This window comes from Astyanax mexicanus, chromosome 4 (genome assembly GCF_023375975.1).
Source record: "Astyanax mexicanus isolate ESR-SI-001 chromosome 4, AstMex3_surface, whole genome shotgun sequence".
In the NCBI taxonomy this organism is placed as follows: domain Eukaryota; kingdom Metazoa; phylum Chordata; class Actinopteri; order Characiformes; family Acestrorhamphidae; genus Astyanax; species Astyanax mexicanus.
Window position 1 is genome coordinate 22,204,756 of NC_064411.1, and position 17,787 is coordinate 22,222,542.

Here is a 17,787-nt window from a genome sequence, read left to right on the forward strand (position 1 = left end):
CCTACAGTTGACTCCATTAACCAAGACACCATTTTCTGCCTTCAGCTCTTTTTACATTTAGGAATTTGTAAGAAGATTTCCATGTTCAAGAGACGTTTTTCTTTTTTGCAGTTGAGGCTTATCTTAAGTTGGAAAATGCAATGTATTTTTTTGTGGATTTTTGTGTTATATTATTGTGTAAACAGCTTTTGAGAATAACTCTGAGCATGATAGTATCCAAACTAGACTAACTAGCTAACAGTGTTAATGTTCTGCTGTTACACTTTGTGGTTTGTATTTTTAAATGTGTGTTTTTACCAAAAAATGCACGTATTGTATTTTGCAAAATACCTAGATTAATGTTATTTTTTTTGTTTGTTTAATTCAATAATTGCTACCGCAGAACAGGTTGAGAATGTATTAAGTTGAAAAAAATAATTCTGAACAACATTTCTTACTTACTTACTTTTTTTTAATTGGCCAGATTTAAGACTAGGTTGTAGGTTCCTTAAAAGTACTGTCTTGTTTCTAAATTTAAATATTTTAAATAAAAAGGAGGAAAAATAAATATACATTTTCTTTATTGATCATGATATGTTTTTTTAAGCTTTTACAACAAATGTAAGTAAAAAAAACACTTAAAAAGTTGAGTTTAAATAACCGGGTAGAACAGTTTACACTACAGCATATTTTAAGTATAACTATTTTAGATTTAAATTAATTAAACTCAAAATGTTTCTTACAGGCATTTACATTGAACTTACCTAAATGAATAGATTTTCTGTAGTATGCATTACTTAAAAAATGTAGACAATCACTTGCCTCAAACTCTTGAAGTTCAATCAACTTTTCCGGGTTTACAGTTTTTACATTTTCTCCAAAGTGAGTCTGAGTCCGGTGTGTAAAGAGTGTGAATGCAAATAACCTACACCATCCTTTTCTTTTCATTTTTTAAGATTTTTTAGTTTGACTTTTCATGTTGTGTAAATACATTGTTTGTGTTGCACCCAATTTTTAGATCCTCCCCACTTTATGATCCATCTTACACCCAGAGACCTTATTACACTATTCAGCCTCAGGTAAACCTAAAATCCCCCATACATTACACATATCAAACCCCAGAACCTAATAATAATATTCATATATATAAATATATAAAATATAATAATCTAACCAGCACAGTGCCGTCCATCTGTTATCAAGCATCAGCCGCTAACTCAGCTCTGAAAACAGCTTCCAGCCTCCAACCTTCACTGCTGATCCGGTTAATCACTAGCATTGAGCTGCATTCCAGTTTTCTGAGATCAATCACTAAAGACTCCACTGAACTACAGCCATAATCCACATATCATATAAACCCCCAGAAAACAGGGGACAATGACCCCAAAAATACTTCAAAAAGCACCCAGAGCTGGAGAGTTCTGAAGTTTCCAGCATTGAGTCCAGACCCAAATCATACTGAACTCCGGTGAAGAGATCTTAAACCTGATCTTAAAACTGCTGTTGGGAGAAGAAACCCTTCAGATACGAGAGATCTGGAGCAGATTACAGAAGAAGAGTCCAGAGTTCCAGCTGAGAGGTGGAAGAAGCTCCTTAATGGTTACAGGAAACAACTGATTTCAGTGTTTTTTTTTTCAAGCGGTGTGCAACCAAATATTATTTTGAGGGTGCCAATAATTTAGTTTGGTCTGATTTTGGAATTTTGTTTGAAATGTTATATATATTTTATATGGTGTTTTTTTCTGTTTTTTTGTGTGTCTATTTACAATACTCTCAAAAGAAATCATTTCAGGGGTGCCAACACTTTTAGCCATGATTGTATTTGAATATTTAAATTTCAGACACTGAACTGTTTCAGCCAAACAAAGAAACAATAAAGCATTTCCACATAAACCCACAAACCATTTCCTTCTTTTAAGGTTTAATGGAAATAATGAGATTAATAAAAATCTGTCTAATAAAAAGCTAAACATCAGCTTCACCCAAAACAGAGGCATTATTGTTTCACACAGGGATTCTTTTACAACATAGTAAAATTCAACCTACAAACTTCAACAAGACTGCAGGATCAAACTCACTGTGTAAGAAGGAATATATTTTTTATAAGAATGAGATCATTTAAAGTTAATCAAATATTAATCCTACCTTTATATTTCTGGATTCTGCAGTAAAATCAGTCGTCTGTGTCGTAACGCAGCGTCTCTTCATAAACTTAAGGTCTTTCTGAGGTGTGTATCACATTAACTGGTTAGACTGGTTTTTAGATCGTTTAGTCAGATTTTAGAATGTTTTCAGGTGTGTCTTCATATGAACACAAAACAACACAGCAGAGTCTCCATCTAGTGGGCAGTTATTAGAAAAATCTGTATTATTATTCAGCAATATTTTTAAAGTATTCCTGAAAGGATAAACTATAACTTTTCACATACAATATTCCAAAAACATCCTGAAAACATGTAACATAATAATGATTTGCATCACAATGTAACATAACAAATATAAATAAAAATTCTTATGCAGCATTCTCAGTTTCACAAATACTTTCTTTATACTTAAATACAATAATTAAACATACAAAAATACAACATAATAATTACTTTGATTTCACACAGATGAATAATATTAAAATGTTTGTCCTTTTATATTTGAATCCTGGTTCCTTACAGTGTTTCTTCCTCCAGCTCTGAGTGAGTTTTTTTCACAGCCACTGTTTTATATATATATATATACATATACACACAGACACACACACACACACACATATATATATATATGTAACAGACTCATTACTACACCCTTCTCAAAACCAGCTGAAGGGCCACGCAGACACAGGGGGCAGAAGCCATTTTAAAAAGCTTTGATTGGTTAGAACCACTGTCAGTCACTGTCAGTTTAAATTAGTTGCTTTTTATTTTAGTAAATTTATAAAATATATGCTTATTAAATAGTATGTAATGATTTACATGCACCTATTGTCACCCCTGAAGGGTTAGAAGGGCCTCACTGCACACCACTGACAAAAATAAAGATGTCGGGACTAAAGAAAAACATCTTTTACCCATAAAAAGTGGCACCTCGCATACCGGATTTACTTTGGACAAAATGTATCAGACACCATACACTGAAATTATTGTATCTTAACTATTATTCACTACAGTATTCAAACTAAAAGTAATATTTAAATAAAATACATTAAAAATGCATTTTCTAAAACATTGCACTTAAGAAAACAAATTAAAAACACATAGGTATATAGTATTATATAACTTTGGCCTGTAAAGTGATAATTGTATAAAGTCATGAAAAATGCTAAAAGTAAATACCCTATCAGAGCAGTAGTAGGTGCTACATGCAGGGACTCCACTTTAGTTCAGGTTGAAGGGCGGGGCTTCACACTGGGAAGGAGCTGCCAGAGAGAGCAGACAAACGCATCACTGGATCCTGATGCTCCCATACTACACTCTAGTGTCTGTTTGGTGGAACAGCTCACACTGTAAACTGTACACAGCACAAGCTGCATTTCCTTCACTCTCACCATCAAACCTGACTTTCTCCCCAAAAGCTCATTAACAAAATTCCTAAAGCTATCTCAGCTGTACTTACTACTTATTTATTTAGCTATACATTTACAGACACTGAATATTTCTTATGTCACTACTTCTATAGGCCAAGAACATATATGAATATAATGTATTTAACTGAAACTTGTCTATACAACCAATCATTTATAAAGTAAAATCTTAAAAAATATCAGGGGTGCCCAGCCTTTCTTATACCATCGTAACTATGTGAAATTTAATTGAGTTTTATGTATTATTAGGAACACACATCAGGCATTACAACTGTAGTTATGATTGGAAATAAAATCTCTGTCAGGGATTAACATAATGACTGATTGAGCTCAGTTTCAGAGCCCGCAATAAAATTAGCTATTTTGACTCTGATGTACTGAGCTGTACAGCTTTGTAGTGTTGGAACACAAATAGATTGAAATAACTCCTCTTGGGTTTTACAGAGATAAACATGTTCAGTAATCCTTGGAAATAAAATATTTTCAGGGATTAAATTAATAACTGATTGAGCTCAATTTCTGAGCCTGGGCCTGCAATAAACTGAGCTCATTCAAATTCAGATCATTGAGAAAATAAACATTCCACAGTAATCAAACAAAATACATTCTAGGTTTTGTAAAGAGAACATATTTGTGCTGTTTAACTTTTTCTCCAGTATAACAACCGCTAAGAAAACCTGAAGCAAGTATCAACGCATGCGCAGAATGCCACTGACCTGAAACTGCTGGCTTGAATCTGCTGGATTAAATCCGCGGCTCTGCAGACAGACCCTTCTCCAAAGAACCGAGCACTACTTTCCCCTACTGGTGAGTCTAAAAGTACACCACCACTTCCACTTCCATAACCATATTACAGGATGAAAAACTGTATTAATTATCCGGTAAAATAAGCTGTGTTTAATTCTTCTTGATTGGAGGAAAGGAGCGCTGCCTCCATCTAATATCATTAAAATGTTCTGCCTTTTATATAAATAATCTCTGGTGTGTTTGTGCTTCTAATAATGATATAAAACATTATGTTCTAAAGAACAGATCCTTCTATAAAATCTCTGCAGGTCGTATTATTTGTATTATTTGAAAGCAGTAGTTTATATTAACGCTTCCCTCACGTGCTCTTTATGAGGCTTTGATTCAGATTCCTGTCAACATTAGCCTGTTAGCAGCTAACAGAGTTAGCAGTGAATTAGCTCTCTTTCTCTTATACTGTTTAATAAACTGAGAAAAGAACGAATAATTTATGGATAAATTTATGAGATTAAATAAATTCAGATTAAATTAGTATAATTAAAGGCTGATTTTTGGTCAGTTAGGAAAAAGCTAAATTAGCTAGCTTCCTAGTGTTGGCTAAGCTAGCTACTGAATGTACCCAAAGTTTCTGAGGAGAAAGAGCATTTATTTTCTGTTTTCTGTGACAAAAAAGTTTTTTAAACGGTTTGGAGAAACTAATTGCCACCATTCTAACAATTCTTCAAATTACTATCTGTTTTAAGCTAATTTGCCTCAGTAAGAGTAAATTATCCTCAAATTTTACCTCAGTTTAGGATCCCAGTTTAATTGTTAGCGTTTTAACATTACTCACACCTTCACTGTTTCTTATAATTCATATATTCTTTTCTTTACAGTCTCTCTCAGTCGGAAATAAAAGCAGATATAATTTTTTTATAATTAGCTATACAGTTCTGTCTTTCAAGCTATTGCATTTTCCTTCTATATCAAATGTTTCAAATGGATAAAGATAATTATAATTCTGAATTTCATCTTGTGCTGTATAATTGATGTAATTGATTTAAAGTCTTTATAAGTTATTGAATAGATCAATATTAGTTTTATTCTCCCAGATATCTGCATTTAATATCACGAATAACTCCCCATCTACAGCAAGTCATCTAATATTTAGATATTTTATATTTTAAATTGTCAGTGTGGTTTAATTGTGAAAAGACAGTGATTGATATTTTAATTTTTTTTAGTTTAATTAATTCATAAATAAAAAACCCAAATGTAGCCAAGCATCCAGTCTTGTTGAATGTCTCAGTTCTAATTATGGTAAATATGGCCTGCAGAGGTTTTATAGAAGGATCTGTTCTTTAGAACATAATGTTTTATATCATTATAAGAAGCACAAACACATTAGAGGTTATTTATATAAAATGCAGAACATCTTAATGACACTAGATGGAGGCAGTTCTCCTTTATCCCAGCAAGAATAACGTAACTTTTCTGCTTTATTTTCACAGTGTACACGTGCAGCAGTCACATCAGAGAACATGCAATGCAAACTGTATTATGTAGTTATTTATTTACAAAAAAAAATTAACACTATTCTCATTTTTCATTGAATAGGACACAAACGCAATGCTTGTTCGACAACAACATATATTTGGTTATATATAAGTGAGTGTTATAAAATTCTTCTGGTATTTAAAGTGTTAAAATATAATGAGAATATTATGCACAATTTAGTATATTCTATAATAGCAGTAATTATAATAAAATATTTGCAAAACAAAACTGCAAACTGTTTTTTTTTATAAACATGGAACACTGCTGAGATCATGTAAAGGAAAAGTATTTAGGACATTAAATAATTTTAATATGAATTACACATGACATTTTTAACGTCGATATGAATTTATCTAGACAGTCACTTTTAAATTTAAATATTTTAAATTTTAAATTTAAATAAAAAAATTAATATTAATGTACGTGTACACAACTTTCTTTATGTTTGAACAATTACCAGAGATACTTTTTATTGTTATGATTTTAAAATTGTCCTGTTGAAGATATTTCACACAACAGTTCAGAAGACATTGTTTAGCTGTTTAATGCGTTTGAACTTGTATTTAAGTTGTAAATGATTTAGGGGCTGCTGGGTCTGAATAGAACAGAAGTATTGGGAATAAATAAATAAGGATCATTATGCAAAATAAGGTTTATACAGGTCCTCAGATACACACTGATAATTACAATAAATGTGACTATTTCATTAATCTTTTTTGATCAAATAATCAGTGTTTGCTAAAAAAAAATGCATTTATAATTATAATAATTATAGCACAAAAAATCATACATAAATAATGTGCATTTATATGTAAGTAGCAGCTGTTCACTGAGGCTGTGTAATGAACAGTAAAAAATTATGAGCCTCCATAAATACAGTAAGTTAAATGTTCAAACCATGTTCAGATCAGCTCAGAGGAGATCAGTTATTCTGTTCTTCTTCTTCTTCTTTTTTTTCTTCTGTTGAGGCAGTGAATTTACTTTGCAGTGCTATTTACAGAGTAGCAGGTGTTCTGAGGAATTATGTTACCATGCTGATCTGTGCTACCCTAGTGTATATTTAAAGGTAAAAATACAAAAAAGCGCCATAATAGAATATTCTCTTGGCAGGAGTGTAGGGAGGATAACTGAATAGCCCAAATCACTGTATAGGTGTGAAGTTAAGGTACAAAAAGGTGATTAAAAACAGTTTTTCTTTTGTTTATTTTAAATTGTTTATTATTATTATTTATAATTTGTTTAATTGAGATTTACTTTTATGTAACCCTTAAACAAATAATGACAGTGACCTCAGGCTGTTTAATGCAGTCATGGAAAACAGAATCATCATGAAAGACTCATGAAAACATTATAAAATGTGGGTCGGAGCATGCGCAGTGAGGGGAGGAGCACTTTTGGACGGGTAGCAGAACTCGGCAGAACACTGGTCTGAAAACTGGGGGTTTTACAGCTATGTGGGAGAAATTTCAGACTCATGAATATTCAAACCTTTCATTCACCCCTGTGATATGATTGGCTGACAATAGCAAATAACCAACAGAAGCTCCGCCCACCCAGTGCCTATTCGCTCTGAGAGAGTGAGAGGGCGGGGCTTAGAGAGAGGCAGGTGAGACGCAGGTGAAGGAAGAAGTGAAAGTAAGTTCAGTCTCCTCCATTAGAAGAGGACAGAAGTCCGGATTCACTCGGTAAGTTCAGAACTTATGTTCAGAGAATGTAGAACAGAACCGTGTAGCTTAAAGTCAGAACCGGTTCTAAAGGTTCCTCAGATCCAGAACCGGTTCTTTAAGCTCAGCTCAGTGTCCGATTCCACTGGAAGAACCAGGATCAGCATGGAGATCTGAACCGGGCCTGGATCAGACCTGGACCTGGTCTAGATCAGACCGGCTGGAGAACAATCAGCTGTAACAGATCAATAATGCTGTAAACTGAAGAGAAATGCGCAGATATAGATTGATATTTATTGATCACAGTGTAGTTTATGCTGTTTAAAGCGCATTACTGCTTAATGTGGACTTTGATCTGTTGGGGAGATAAAAACACGGAGCTGCTATAAAGGCGTGTTTATATGCAGTAGCGCTGTTTAACCAGCAGGGGGAGCAACGGAGCTCAAGATCACGTGATGTGTTAGTGTTTTTACTCCTGCTGTTTTATATTATACTTAAATAATCTCTCTATTCTGATTCAGTAACATAATAATAATAATAATTATAATATTAATAATATTAATAATAATAGAACAGTGTGTATATTTATAATGTTGTGTAATGCAGTAATATTACTAATAATAATTAAATTATAATAATTATAATAACAATAAATGTTTCTGTAATCTGTAGAATAATGTGTAATGAGGGTAAATCACACTGTTATGTATCGTTCTCTGTTTGTTTTGTTTTGTTAGTTTATCAGGTTTTGTTTAATGCAGTTCTGATGATAATGTCATTATTGTAAGAATAAAGGTTTTATTGTAACGGCTGATCTGTTCTCAGGGGTCGGTGTCGGCAGTGTTCAGCTGTGTGTGAATGAAGAAGAGTAAATGATGGATCTTCAGAACTCCAGCAGTGGAGGAGGACCTCCTGTCCTAAAGTGAGTAAATTAAGTGATGGGTTTAATATGTAAAGTAGTTTTGTATTGTAATGGTTTCAGCTCTAATCCTGGAGCTGTGATCTGCATATTTTACAGTTTTAAAATATTGAGAACAGAGTTTCTCCTGGACCAGAGTCAGAACCCTGTGCTGTATTTAAACACAGAGAAACACTTAACAAACCAGCCAGTTATTCTTATAGTAGAATGTGTTTCTAATCTGTATTTAAAGTACATATCTGCCTTTAATATCTAATTGTTAATATTAATAATATGTTTCTTCTGGCACAGGAACAGTATTAGGTAGTTGCTGAGGGGATTTTATGCTGTTGCTAGGTGGTTGCTATGGTATGGGATGGTTGCATATTTATGTTAAAAATATGGTCCATATATTTTAACATAAATGTGACGATTTGCTCAAAATCTGGATCGGATTAGTCTGTAGTGAAAGTGAACTCTGAACCAGATCCTTTGTGAGGATCCGTCTCGGATTTTACCACACGCTGTCTGTGTTTACATTAGCATTAGAAATGAGGAAATCCTGATGTGCTGCATGTATATAGATCAGATGGAAGTGATTGGGTTTGTTATTAAAGCTGTGGAATGAAGCTTCTCACAGAAAGACTTGTTCTATTCTGTTCTGATCTGTATCTCTGTTAGAGTTCAGTATAAAAATATACCTTTTAGTTTATAATACATTATAATTCTGTAATTGTGTAGCTCTTACCAATACATGTTATTAACTAGTCACAGATCTATAAAATACATACAGTAAATATGATGTAATCAGGTGATGACATTGTGACATCATAACAAACACACAAATATATTCAACAGTATTGTTAAAGAAATTAAAATATGTATATTTATTAGACGAGCGTTTTTCAGTTTGGGGCAGCTGACAGAAAGCTTCGGGACGCTTCTGGGATGGTTATGAAGAAGTTAGTCTGGAACCTGTGAATAAGTTTTAGTAAAGGAACACATTACTCCACACTTTACTCTCATCATGGATCATCATGAAGATCTGTTTACAGGGAGAAGAGAGCAGCATCTCCAGCCCCCAGTGGAGTGTCTATGAAGAGTGATTGGTCCATGGTGGAACCTCCATTCTTCAGCAGTGGAGGAGGAAGCTCTGGGTCTCGGTACATCACTGCACTAAACTACTGTTCTGTTCTGAGAGTGAAGCTCTTCAGTTCCTGATCTTTATTAAAGATGTGCTGTGTGTTGGAGTTTCACTGTGTAAATGCTGGAGTTTCACTGTGTTTAATGTTAACAGAACTGAAACCCAGAGAGGAGCTTCTCCAGAACCCAGCTGTGTTTCTATGAAGAGTGACCGGTCCATCATTATTCCTCCTTATTTCAGCAGTGAAGATATGACCTCTGACCCACAGTGAGTGAAACATCACTTACATCATTTACTGATTTTTACTATAATTTACCTTTTTAGAGCATAACACTCTCTCTCACACACACACACACACACACACACAGGAGGACAGTGTGAGATTCTCTGTATGTAATGATCGTTGTACACAGCTGGGTGTGATGGGGAGGCGGGGTTTAGATTAGACTGACTGACCTGAACAATGAGAGTAAATTACAGTATCATTATATATCTATATTAGGGGTGTGTGATACTGATAAAATCATTATCTAAATGATTTTCGTAATTTTGTCAGATAAAAAAACTGTATTTTGCATTATTCAAAAACATGTTTAGAAAAGTATTATATTGTAATAAACTGCACTTCTTAAATGATCGTAAGATTTGCTTATTTAATATATTAATCAAAACAATATATTCAATATTTAAACATTAAACTCACACCTCCAAATATTGAACACTGCACCATGTGACCTACCAGATATCCTTGAATAAAACATCAGTGTTAGAAAAGCAAAACTAAATTATATTTATATAAGTTATATCAATCAAATAAAAACATTAATTGTATTAATCACAACAATATTCTGTAAAGGGACAACAATCATTGTGCAGTGTGTTTTGTCTGGCAGACTAGATTATTTTTTGTTGTATTGCTAATGTCAGTATAAATGAGAATATTTTAATGTGCTGAGTAACTGATTTTAACTGAGAGCTTTAATGGAGGAAATAAACACTAGAGTAGCTCCATATTCCACCTTTAACAGAATGGAAAGAGGAAACATGCCTTCAGCTGTGAGTGTGTGTGTGTGTGTGTGTGTGTGTGTGTGAGAGAAAGCATGGGGAAGAGAGAGAGAGATTTGGAGGAAAATGAAGCGTGAATGAAAAACCCACAATGGTCACAGAAATAACTTGAATTTGACAAAAGTAATACTAAATAAAAGTTCTATGAAAATAAATAAATGAAAATCTGACATTGATTTTCAACTGTGCTTCAACATAATTGTTGTAAACTCATTAAACAGTCCTGGACAAAAATGATGGTACCTTTGAAAATAATGTGACTAAAGGCACATGTTAAATCAAGTGTGTCCACTAATTAGCATCACAGGTGTCTAAATCTTGTAATCAATCAGTGGGTCTATATATATATATATATATATATATATATATATATATATATATATACACTGCTCAAACAAATAAAGGGAACACTCAAATAACACATCCTAGATCTGAATGAATGAAATATTCTCATTGAATACTTTGTTCTGTACAAAGTTGAATGTGCTGACAACAAAATCACACAAAAATCATCAATGGAAATAAAATTTATTAACCAATGGAGGCCTGGATTTGGAGCCACACACAAAATTAAAGTGAAAAAACACACTACAGGCTGATCCAACTTTAATGTAATGTCCTTAAAACAAGTCAAAATGAGGCTCAGTATTGTGTGTGGCCTCCATGTGCCTGTATGACCTCCCTACAATGCCTGGGCATGCTCCTGATGAGGTGGCGGATCTCCTCCCAGACCTGGACTAAAGCATCCGCCAACTTCTGGACAGTCTGTGGTGCAACGTGACGTTGGTGGATGGAGCGAGACATGATGTCCCAGATGTGCTCAATCGGATTCAGGTCTGGGGAACGGGCGGGCCAGTCCATAGCTTCAATGCCTTCATCTTGCAGGAACTGCTGACACACTCCAGCCACATGAGGTCTAGCATTGTCCTGCATTAGGAGGAACCCAGGGCCAACCGCACCAGCATATGGTCTCACAAGGGGTCTGAGGATCTCATCTCGGTACCTAATGGCAGTCAGGCTACCTCTGGTGAGCACATGGAGGGCTGTGCGGCCCTCCAAAGAAATGCCACCCCACACCATTACTGACCCACTGCCAAACCGGTCATGCTGAAGGATGTTGCAGGCAGCAGACCGCTCTCCACTGCGTCTCCAGACTCTGTCACGTCTGTCATGTGCTCAGTGTGAACCTGCTTTCATCTGTGAAGAGCACAAGGCGCCAGTGGCGAATTTGCCAATCCTGGTGTTCTCTGGCAAATGCCAAGCGTCCTGCACGGTGTTGGGCTGTGAGCACAACCCCCATCTGTGGACGTCGGGCCCTCATACCATCCTCATGGAGTCGGTTTCTAACCGTTTGTGCAGACACATGCACATTTGTGGCCTGCTGGAGGTCATTTTGCAGGGCTCTGGCAGTGCTTCTCCTGTTCCTTCTTGCACAAAGGCGGAGGTAGCGGTCCTGCTGCTCGGTTGTTGCCCTCTTACGGCCTCCTCCACGTCTCCTGGTGTACTGGCCTGTCTCCTGGTAGCGCCTCCAGCCTCTAGACACTACGCTGACAGACACAGCAAACCTTCTTGCCACAGCTCGCATTGATGTGCCATCCTGGATGAGCTGCACTACCTGAGCCACTTGTGTGGGTTGTAGAGTCCGTCTCATGCTACCACGAGTGTGAAAGAACCACCAACATTCAAAACTGACCAAAACATCAGCCAGACAGCATAGGTTCTGAGAAGTGGTCTGTGGTCCCCACCTGCAGAACCACTCCTTTATTGAGTGTGTCTTGCTAATTGCCAATAATTTCCACCTGTTGTCTATTCCATTTGCACAACAGCAGGTGAAATTGATTGTCAATCAGTGTTGCTTCCTAAGTGGACAGTTTAATTTCACAGAAGTTTGATTTACTTGGAGTTATATTGTGTTATTTGAGTGTTCCCTTTATATATATATATATATATATATATATATATATATATATAGGGCTACAGGTAGTCACTGTGCTGTTTGGTGAAGTGGTGTGTACCACACTCAACATGGACCAGAGGAAGTGAAGGAAAGAGTTGTTTCAGGAGAAAATTAAATTAAATTAAAAGCATGTTAAAGTTGAAGGTTATTTTTTAAGCATTTTTAAGCAGCTTGAATTTCCTGTGACTACAGTTCACATATTATTCAGAAATGTAACATCCACAGGACTGTAGCTAACCTCCCTGGACGTGGCCGCAGGAGGAAAATTGATGACAAATCAAAGAGACGGATAATACGAAAGGTAACAAAAGAGCCCAGAAAAACTTCTAAAGAGATTAAAGGTGAACTTTAAGCTTGAGGAGCATCAGTGTCAGATCACACCATCACTGTTTAGGCCAAAGTGAACTTAATGGGAGACGACCAAGGAGGACACCATTGTTGAAAACAAAACATTAAAAAGCCAGACTGGAAATTGTTGAAATGTTGAAAAGCCACAAAGCTTCTGGAACATTTTGACAAGACACATCAGCTCTATGTTTACAGACAGAAAAATGAAGCATATGAAGAAAAGAACACTGTCCCTACTGTGAAACATGGTGGAGGGTGCTCTGTTATGTTCTGGAGCTGCTTTGCTGCACCTGGTACAGGGGGTTTTGAATCTGTTCAGGGTACAATAAAATCTCAAGACTATCAAGAAATTCTCGAGAGAAATGTGCTGCTCAGTGTCAGAAAGCTTGGTCTCAGTCGCAGGTCATGGGTCTTGCAACAGGATAACGACCCAAAACACAGCTAAAAACACCCAAGAATGGCTAAGAGGAAAAACATTAGACTATTCTGAAGTGCTTCTATGAGTCCTGACCTAAATCCTATTGAGCATCTTTGGAAGGAGCTGAAACATGGAGCCATCTGGAAAAGCTCTTTCAAACCTGAGACAGCAGGAGCAGTTAACTCATGAGGAGTGGACCAAAATACCTGCTGAGAGCTGCAGGAATCGTTTAATTGCAGTGATTACCTTAAAAGGTTGTGCAACTAAATATTAAGTTAAGGGTACCATCACGTCTGCCCAGGCCTGTTTCATGAGATTTTAATATATATTTTAAATAATTCTGTTGAAGCATGGCTGAAAAGCAATATCTGACTTTCATATGTTCATTTTCAAAGCATTTTTATTTATTATTACTTTTGTCAGATTCAAGTTATTTCTGTGATCATTGTGGGTTTTTCTTTCATTAACCGCGGGGTACCAACTATTTTGTCCATGTGTGTACGTGTGCTCTGTTCTCTCCTCTTTTATACTAAATTAAACACAATTAATGCTACTTCTGCTGAAATTGCTCTGCTAACGTATCTAAAATTGATGGTAAACTAAAGCTTATATAAGCGCTGAATCGTTTCTCCTAATTGTACAAAAAATATTCTCCACTCAAAGCTTTATGACACAGAGCACATCAGCACCATCTGGTGGCCAAAACCCCAAAGTGCTTTATGTGTCTGGTGGTTTGCTAGGATTATTGCTTCTAAAGCCAGGCGGACACTGTGCAATTTTTTTAAACGGATGCGTTCTGGAGAGCTCACACTGCATGTTTGAATCGTTTGTCGTGTATGAACAACGCCTGCGATTCATCTGCACACACTGTACGGTCCGACTGACCTGCTGCGACGGGGGAGCTTACACTGCACGTCTAAACGCAGCCCGTAGGCGAAGCTTTCTTTGCGTACAAACTCTCGCTTCAACACATGTCGCCTTGCAAAAGAAAGCGCTTAGCTTTGCTTATTTGTGCCCTGTTGTGCGCTGAAAGTCCACGGAAGAGACGTACATGGACTCGCAGGTGGCTGAGGCGACGTGGACTCCACGTGGTCCGTTTTACAGAAGGAGAGCGCATAGAAAAATGACTGCGCGTCAGGCTGCGAAAGAAACACCAGCAGCTTAAATAAAATAAAATAATTTTATTTTTCATTCTGTTTATTGTTTATGTAAAAACTGGTTTTGCAACACTGAATATTAAACAAGCAATCGGTTATTCACACTGGATAGGGACCCTCATTTACAGTGCCGCTGAGCATTAACAGTTTAAAAGGGATTAAAAATAAATATAAAAAAAAGGAATAAAAACAGGCCCTTACTTATTTTTATTCAACTGAACTGAGTTTTATATCATCTGTAGCCTCGCACTGAATTCAGCTCCGCGCTGCGAAAGAGAGCGAGAGAGAGGCGCAGCGCATTTTGTCCGATTTGTCTTGATTAATTATCAGTACATTTATTAGCTTTAGTAAGTTATAGTAATAGCATTAATTTTACTACACTTCTCCGACCTTATTTATTAAAACGTTTATTTTAGAAGACAGAGGTTATTCTGCGCGCAATGCCGTGCGCTGCGCTAAGCTGGCTTTGCGTGGCTAATATTCTGGAGCACTGGACGAGATTTTAATTAATAAATTAATATATTTATAATTTTAATAAATTTGCCCTGGCGAAAAGAAACGAATTATAAAATATAGCTTTATATTTGCATGTTTTAAGTTTTATATAATTGACGGGCAGCACCAGATGCTGACAATGTGCTTTATTTTTCAGATATAATAGCAAAGTGAAATAAAATAAATTTATGTTTGTCAAAGTTATTTTCTCTTTTAATTTTTCTTTTCAAAAACTCCAGCTATTGACTGAGAATAAGCATCTGTTGAAATTCTTAAACAGCAGAATGTCTGTGTCTGATATATTAAGCTATAAGTCTGTGTACCAAACATAAATATAAATCCTTATAACTGACAGAAATAAATATGACTAATAATAATTTATAGTTACTGTGCAGATTTTTGGGAAAACGGGTCGTGACGTTAAGAAATCGGCCCGCAAAACAGCTCACACTGTGAGACAAGCGACCAAAATTTCTGGCATGTCAGAAATCCCTGGTCGCGTCCGACTGCTCATTCGCAGCTCGTATGGGCAATTAATCGGACATCGCTTCCCCTCTCACACTGCACGACAAACGACGCACGATCAAGCTAAAATTCGGCCCGATCATGAAATTCAGTCGCATCCGACCAGATCGGGCTTAAAATCGGGCTAAAATCGCACAGTGTCCGCCTGGCTTAAAACTATGTTCCAGTGCATTGAAAACAGGACATTTATTGTTTCTTTAATAACATTGAATAAAACTTCATAATCTGCCGTGCATATATTTATCATCTCAGTTACTGGGGTGAGTGCATACATCCAGTAATGGGAGAATGTGTTTTAGTACAATACATAGACCAGTAATGTTTTCAGAATTAATTATAATACACTTTAAAACATATTTTGTTAATTGAAATTCTGGAAAACCTTTTAGCTGTTTTCTTTCTAATTACATTCACATTGCTGCTGAGCTGCTGAGCTACAGCTACTGATTGCTCATTCTAGGCTAATTGGAAACACGTTGAACAATTATTTCAGTAAGCCAATAAAATTGTCTGATTAATTTACTTTATTTTACCCAATAATGGCTTACTACAATCTGTGTTTAAAGGATATCTTAATAGTTGTAAATTAAATGCATCGCCTCTAAGTGTCGCCAAATGACAAAAACACAATACATATGTACAAAAAACATACTCATGCTCGAAATTAAAGTGCTGTGGGGAAACGCAGGTCACACTCGTGTTCAAGTCACATTTAGTACATCTGACCGTGAGCGTGAAATATGGCATACGCAATGTTTTTGTGTGTACACACCTTGAGGCCCCTGAACGTTTGAGTATAAATACATCTCATTTTCAGCTATTAGTTGCTGAGTATTGAATCTAGGTTCCCTAGCTCTTCTACGACACATTTTTCTTTGTTACTCTGCCTTATTGTTTATTGACTCGTTTCTGTTTTACTGTTTACCCTTTTTGCCTTGCTCAGTTTATTGTTTGTTGCTTTCTGTTGCTTGTTATTAGACCACCCTTCTGCTTATTCCCCTCCTGCCTGTTTCTCCGTGTACCGACCCTGCTTTCTCCTCTCTACTGGTAGGTTGTTTGATTATGCTGGCTTTATGTTCCTGACCCTGCCTGCTTTAGACTGTCCTTATCTGCTTGTCCCTTTAATAAACTGTTTAAACTGTTTGACTCATATCTGCGTGTCTCTCCTGGTTCTGGTATTCCTGATGCATTTATTTATATTTTATTATTATTATTTTTTTTTGTAAATATGTTTATTGAATTTTACAAACATTACAATTATATCAAAACAAATTTTAAAAAAAATTAAATCTCTCGTCACATCAGTATCAAAAGGAGGTTAACATAGTATGTAAACTTATAGGATAACAGGTAAAATAAAGAAAATAACAACATGGAAAATAAGAATAACATTAAAATCGCGGAAAATAAAGATAAAGCACAATACTAGACATGATACAAAAGGGAGAATCACAAATCGTACAATGTTTTCCAGACTGATGACCAGATTTTACAGAATTTTTGGTGTCTATTGTGAATTCTGAAAGTGAGTTCCTCCAATGGAAGAAGGTTAGATACCTGTGTCAACCACATATTGAGTGAGGGAACATTCAGGGATATCCACAGCAGTAAGATGCATTTTTTTGCTAGATATGATAAGACTCCCAAAAATAGGCTTCATTCTCATTTAAACCCACATCAGGGCTGTAGTTCAGAAGATACAAATATGGTGACATAGAAACATTTTTATCCAGCATTTTTATAACAACTTGGTGGACATCTCTCCAAAATGTTAGAATTTTTGTACATTTCCAAAACATATGCATAAATGTGCCATGCTCAGTATTACACTTGGGACACATTGGAGATACACTTCTAAACATCTTATGAAGACGTGAAGGAGTTAGGTAAAATCTGTAAAAATTAGAAATTCTGTTCTTGAATGTTAACAGAGGTACAACTGGGAAATATTTTCTTATGAATATTGTTCCATGTATCATCATCAAATGTAATAGAGAGATCCCTCTCCCAAACATACCTCAATGAGTCATAAGATGATATACTGGCATCAGACAGGGTAGAATATATATAAGAGACTTTGCACAGGAGACCATCAGGTTTAATAAGAAATTTCTCCAGATCAGTTAGCTTCCTGCGAAACTTATTATCTTTAGATAGGGAATCTACAAAATGCCGTAACTGCAGGCATTTAAAGAAATCTGAGTTTGGGACCTTAAACTGAGTCCTTATCTGCTCAAAAGTCATTAAACCTTGATTGAATATACAGGACAGATCTATTATTCC

General features: G+C 35.8%; 5 protein-coding genes across 5 annotated transcripts in view; 2 read left to right on the plus strand and 3 right to left on the minus strand.

Annotated features, from left to right (window-relative positions):
- Window positions 1–2,192, minus strand: part of LOC111197128 (zinc finger protein 665-like) — a 172,004-nt gene extending 169,812 nt beyond the window's left edge. The window contains exon 1 of the mRNA XM_049477171.1: window positions 2,125–2,192. The gene's annotated coding sequence lies outside the window, so the exon portion shown is untranslated. The remainder of the gene's footprint in view (window positions 1–2,124) is intronic.
- Window positions 1–17,787, plus strand: part of LOC111189489 (NACHT, LRR and PYD domains-containing protein 12-like) — a 382,248-nt gene that overhangs the window by 347,865 nt on the left and 16,596 nt on the right. Inside the window, exon 7 of the mRNA XM_049477064.1 lies at window positions 9,693–9,806. Coding sequence (XP_049333021.1) covers window positions 9,693–9,806 — 114 coding nt within the window. The remainder of the gene's footprint in view (window positions 1–9,692; window positions 9,807–17,787) is intronic.
- The window catches only part of LOC125801287 (zinc finger protein 239-like), a 262,488-nt gene that overhangs the window by 169,812 nt on the left and 74,889 nt on the right, over window positions 1–17,787 (minus strand). The gene's annotated exons all lie outside the window — the stretch shown is intronic.
- The window catches only part of LOC125801267 (zinc finger protein 271-like), a 251,973-nt gene that overhangs the window by 150,462 nt on the left and 83,724 nt on the right, over window positions 1–17,787 (minus strand). The gene's annotated exons all lie outside the window — the stretch shown is intronic.
- Window positions 7,438–17,787, plus strand: part of LOC125801291 (zinc finger protein 239-like) — a 327,337-nt gene continuing 316,987 nt past the window's right edge. The window contains exon 1 of the mRNA XM_049477768.1: window positions 7,438–7,518. The gene's annotated coding sequence lies outside the window, so the exon portion shown is untranslated. The remainder of the gene's footprint in view (window positions 7,519–17,787) is intronic.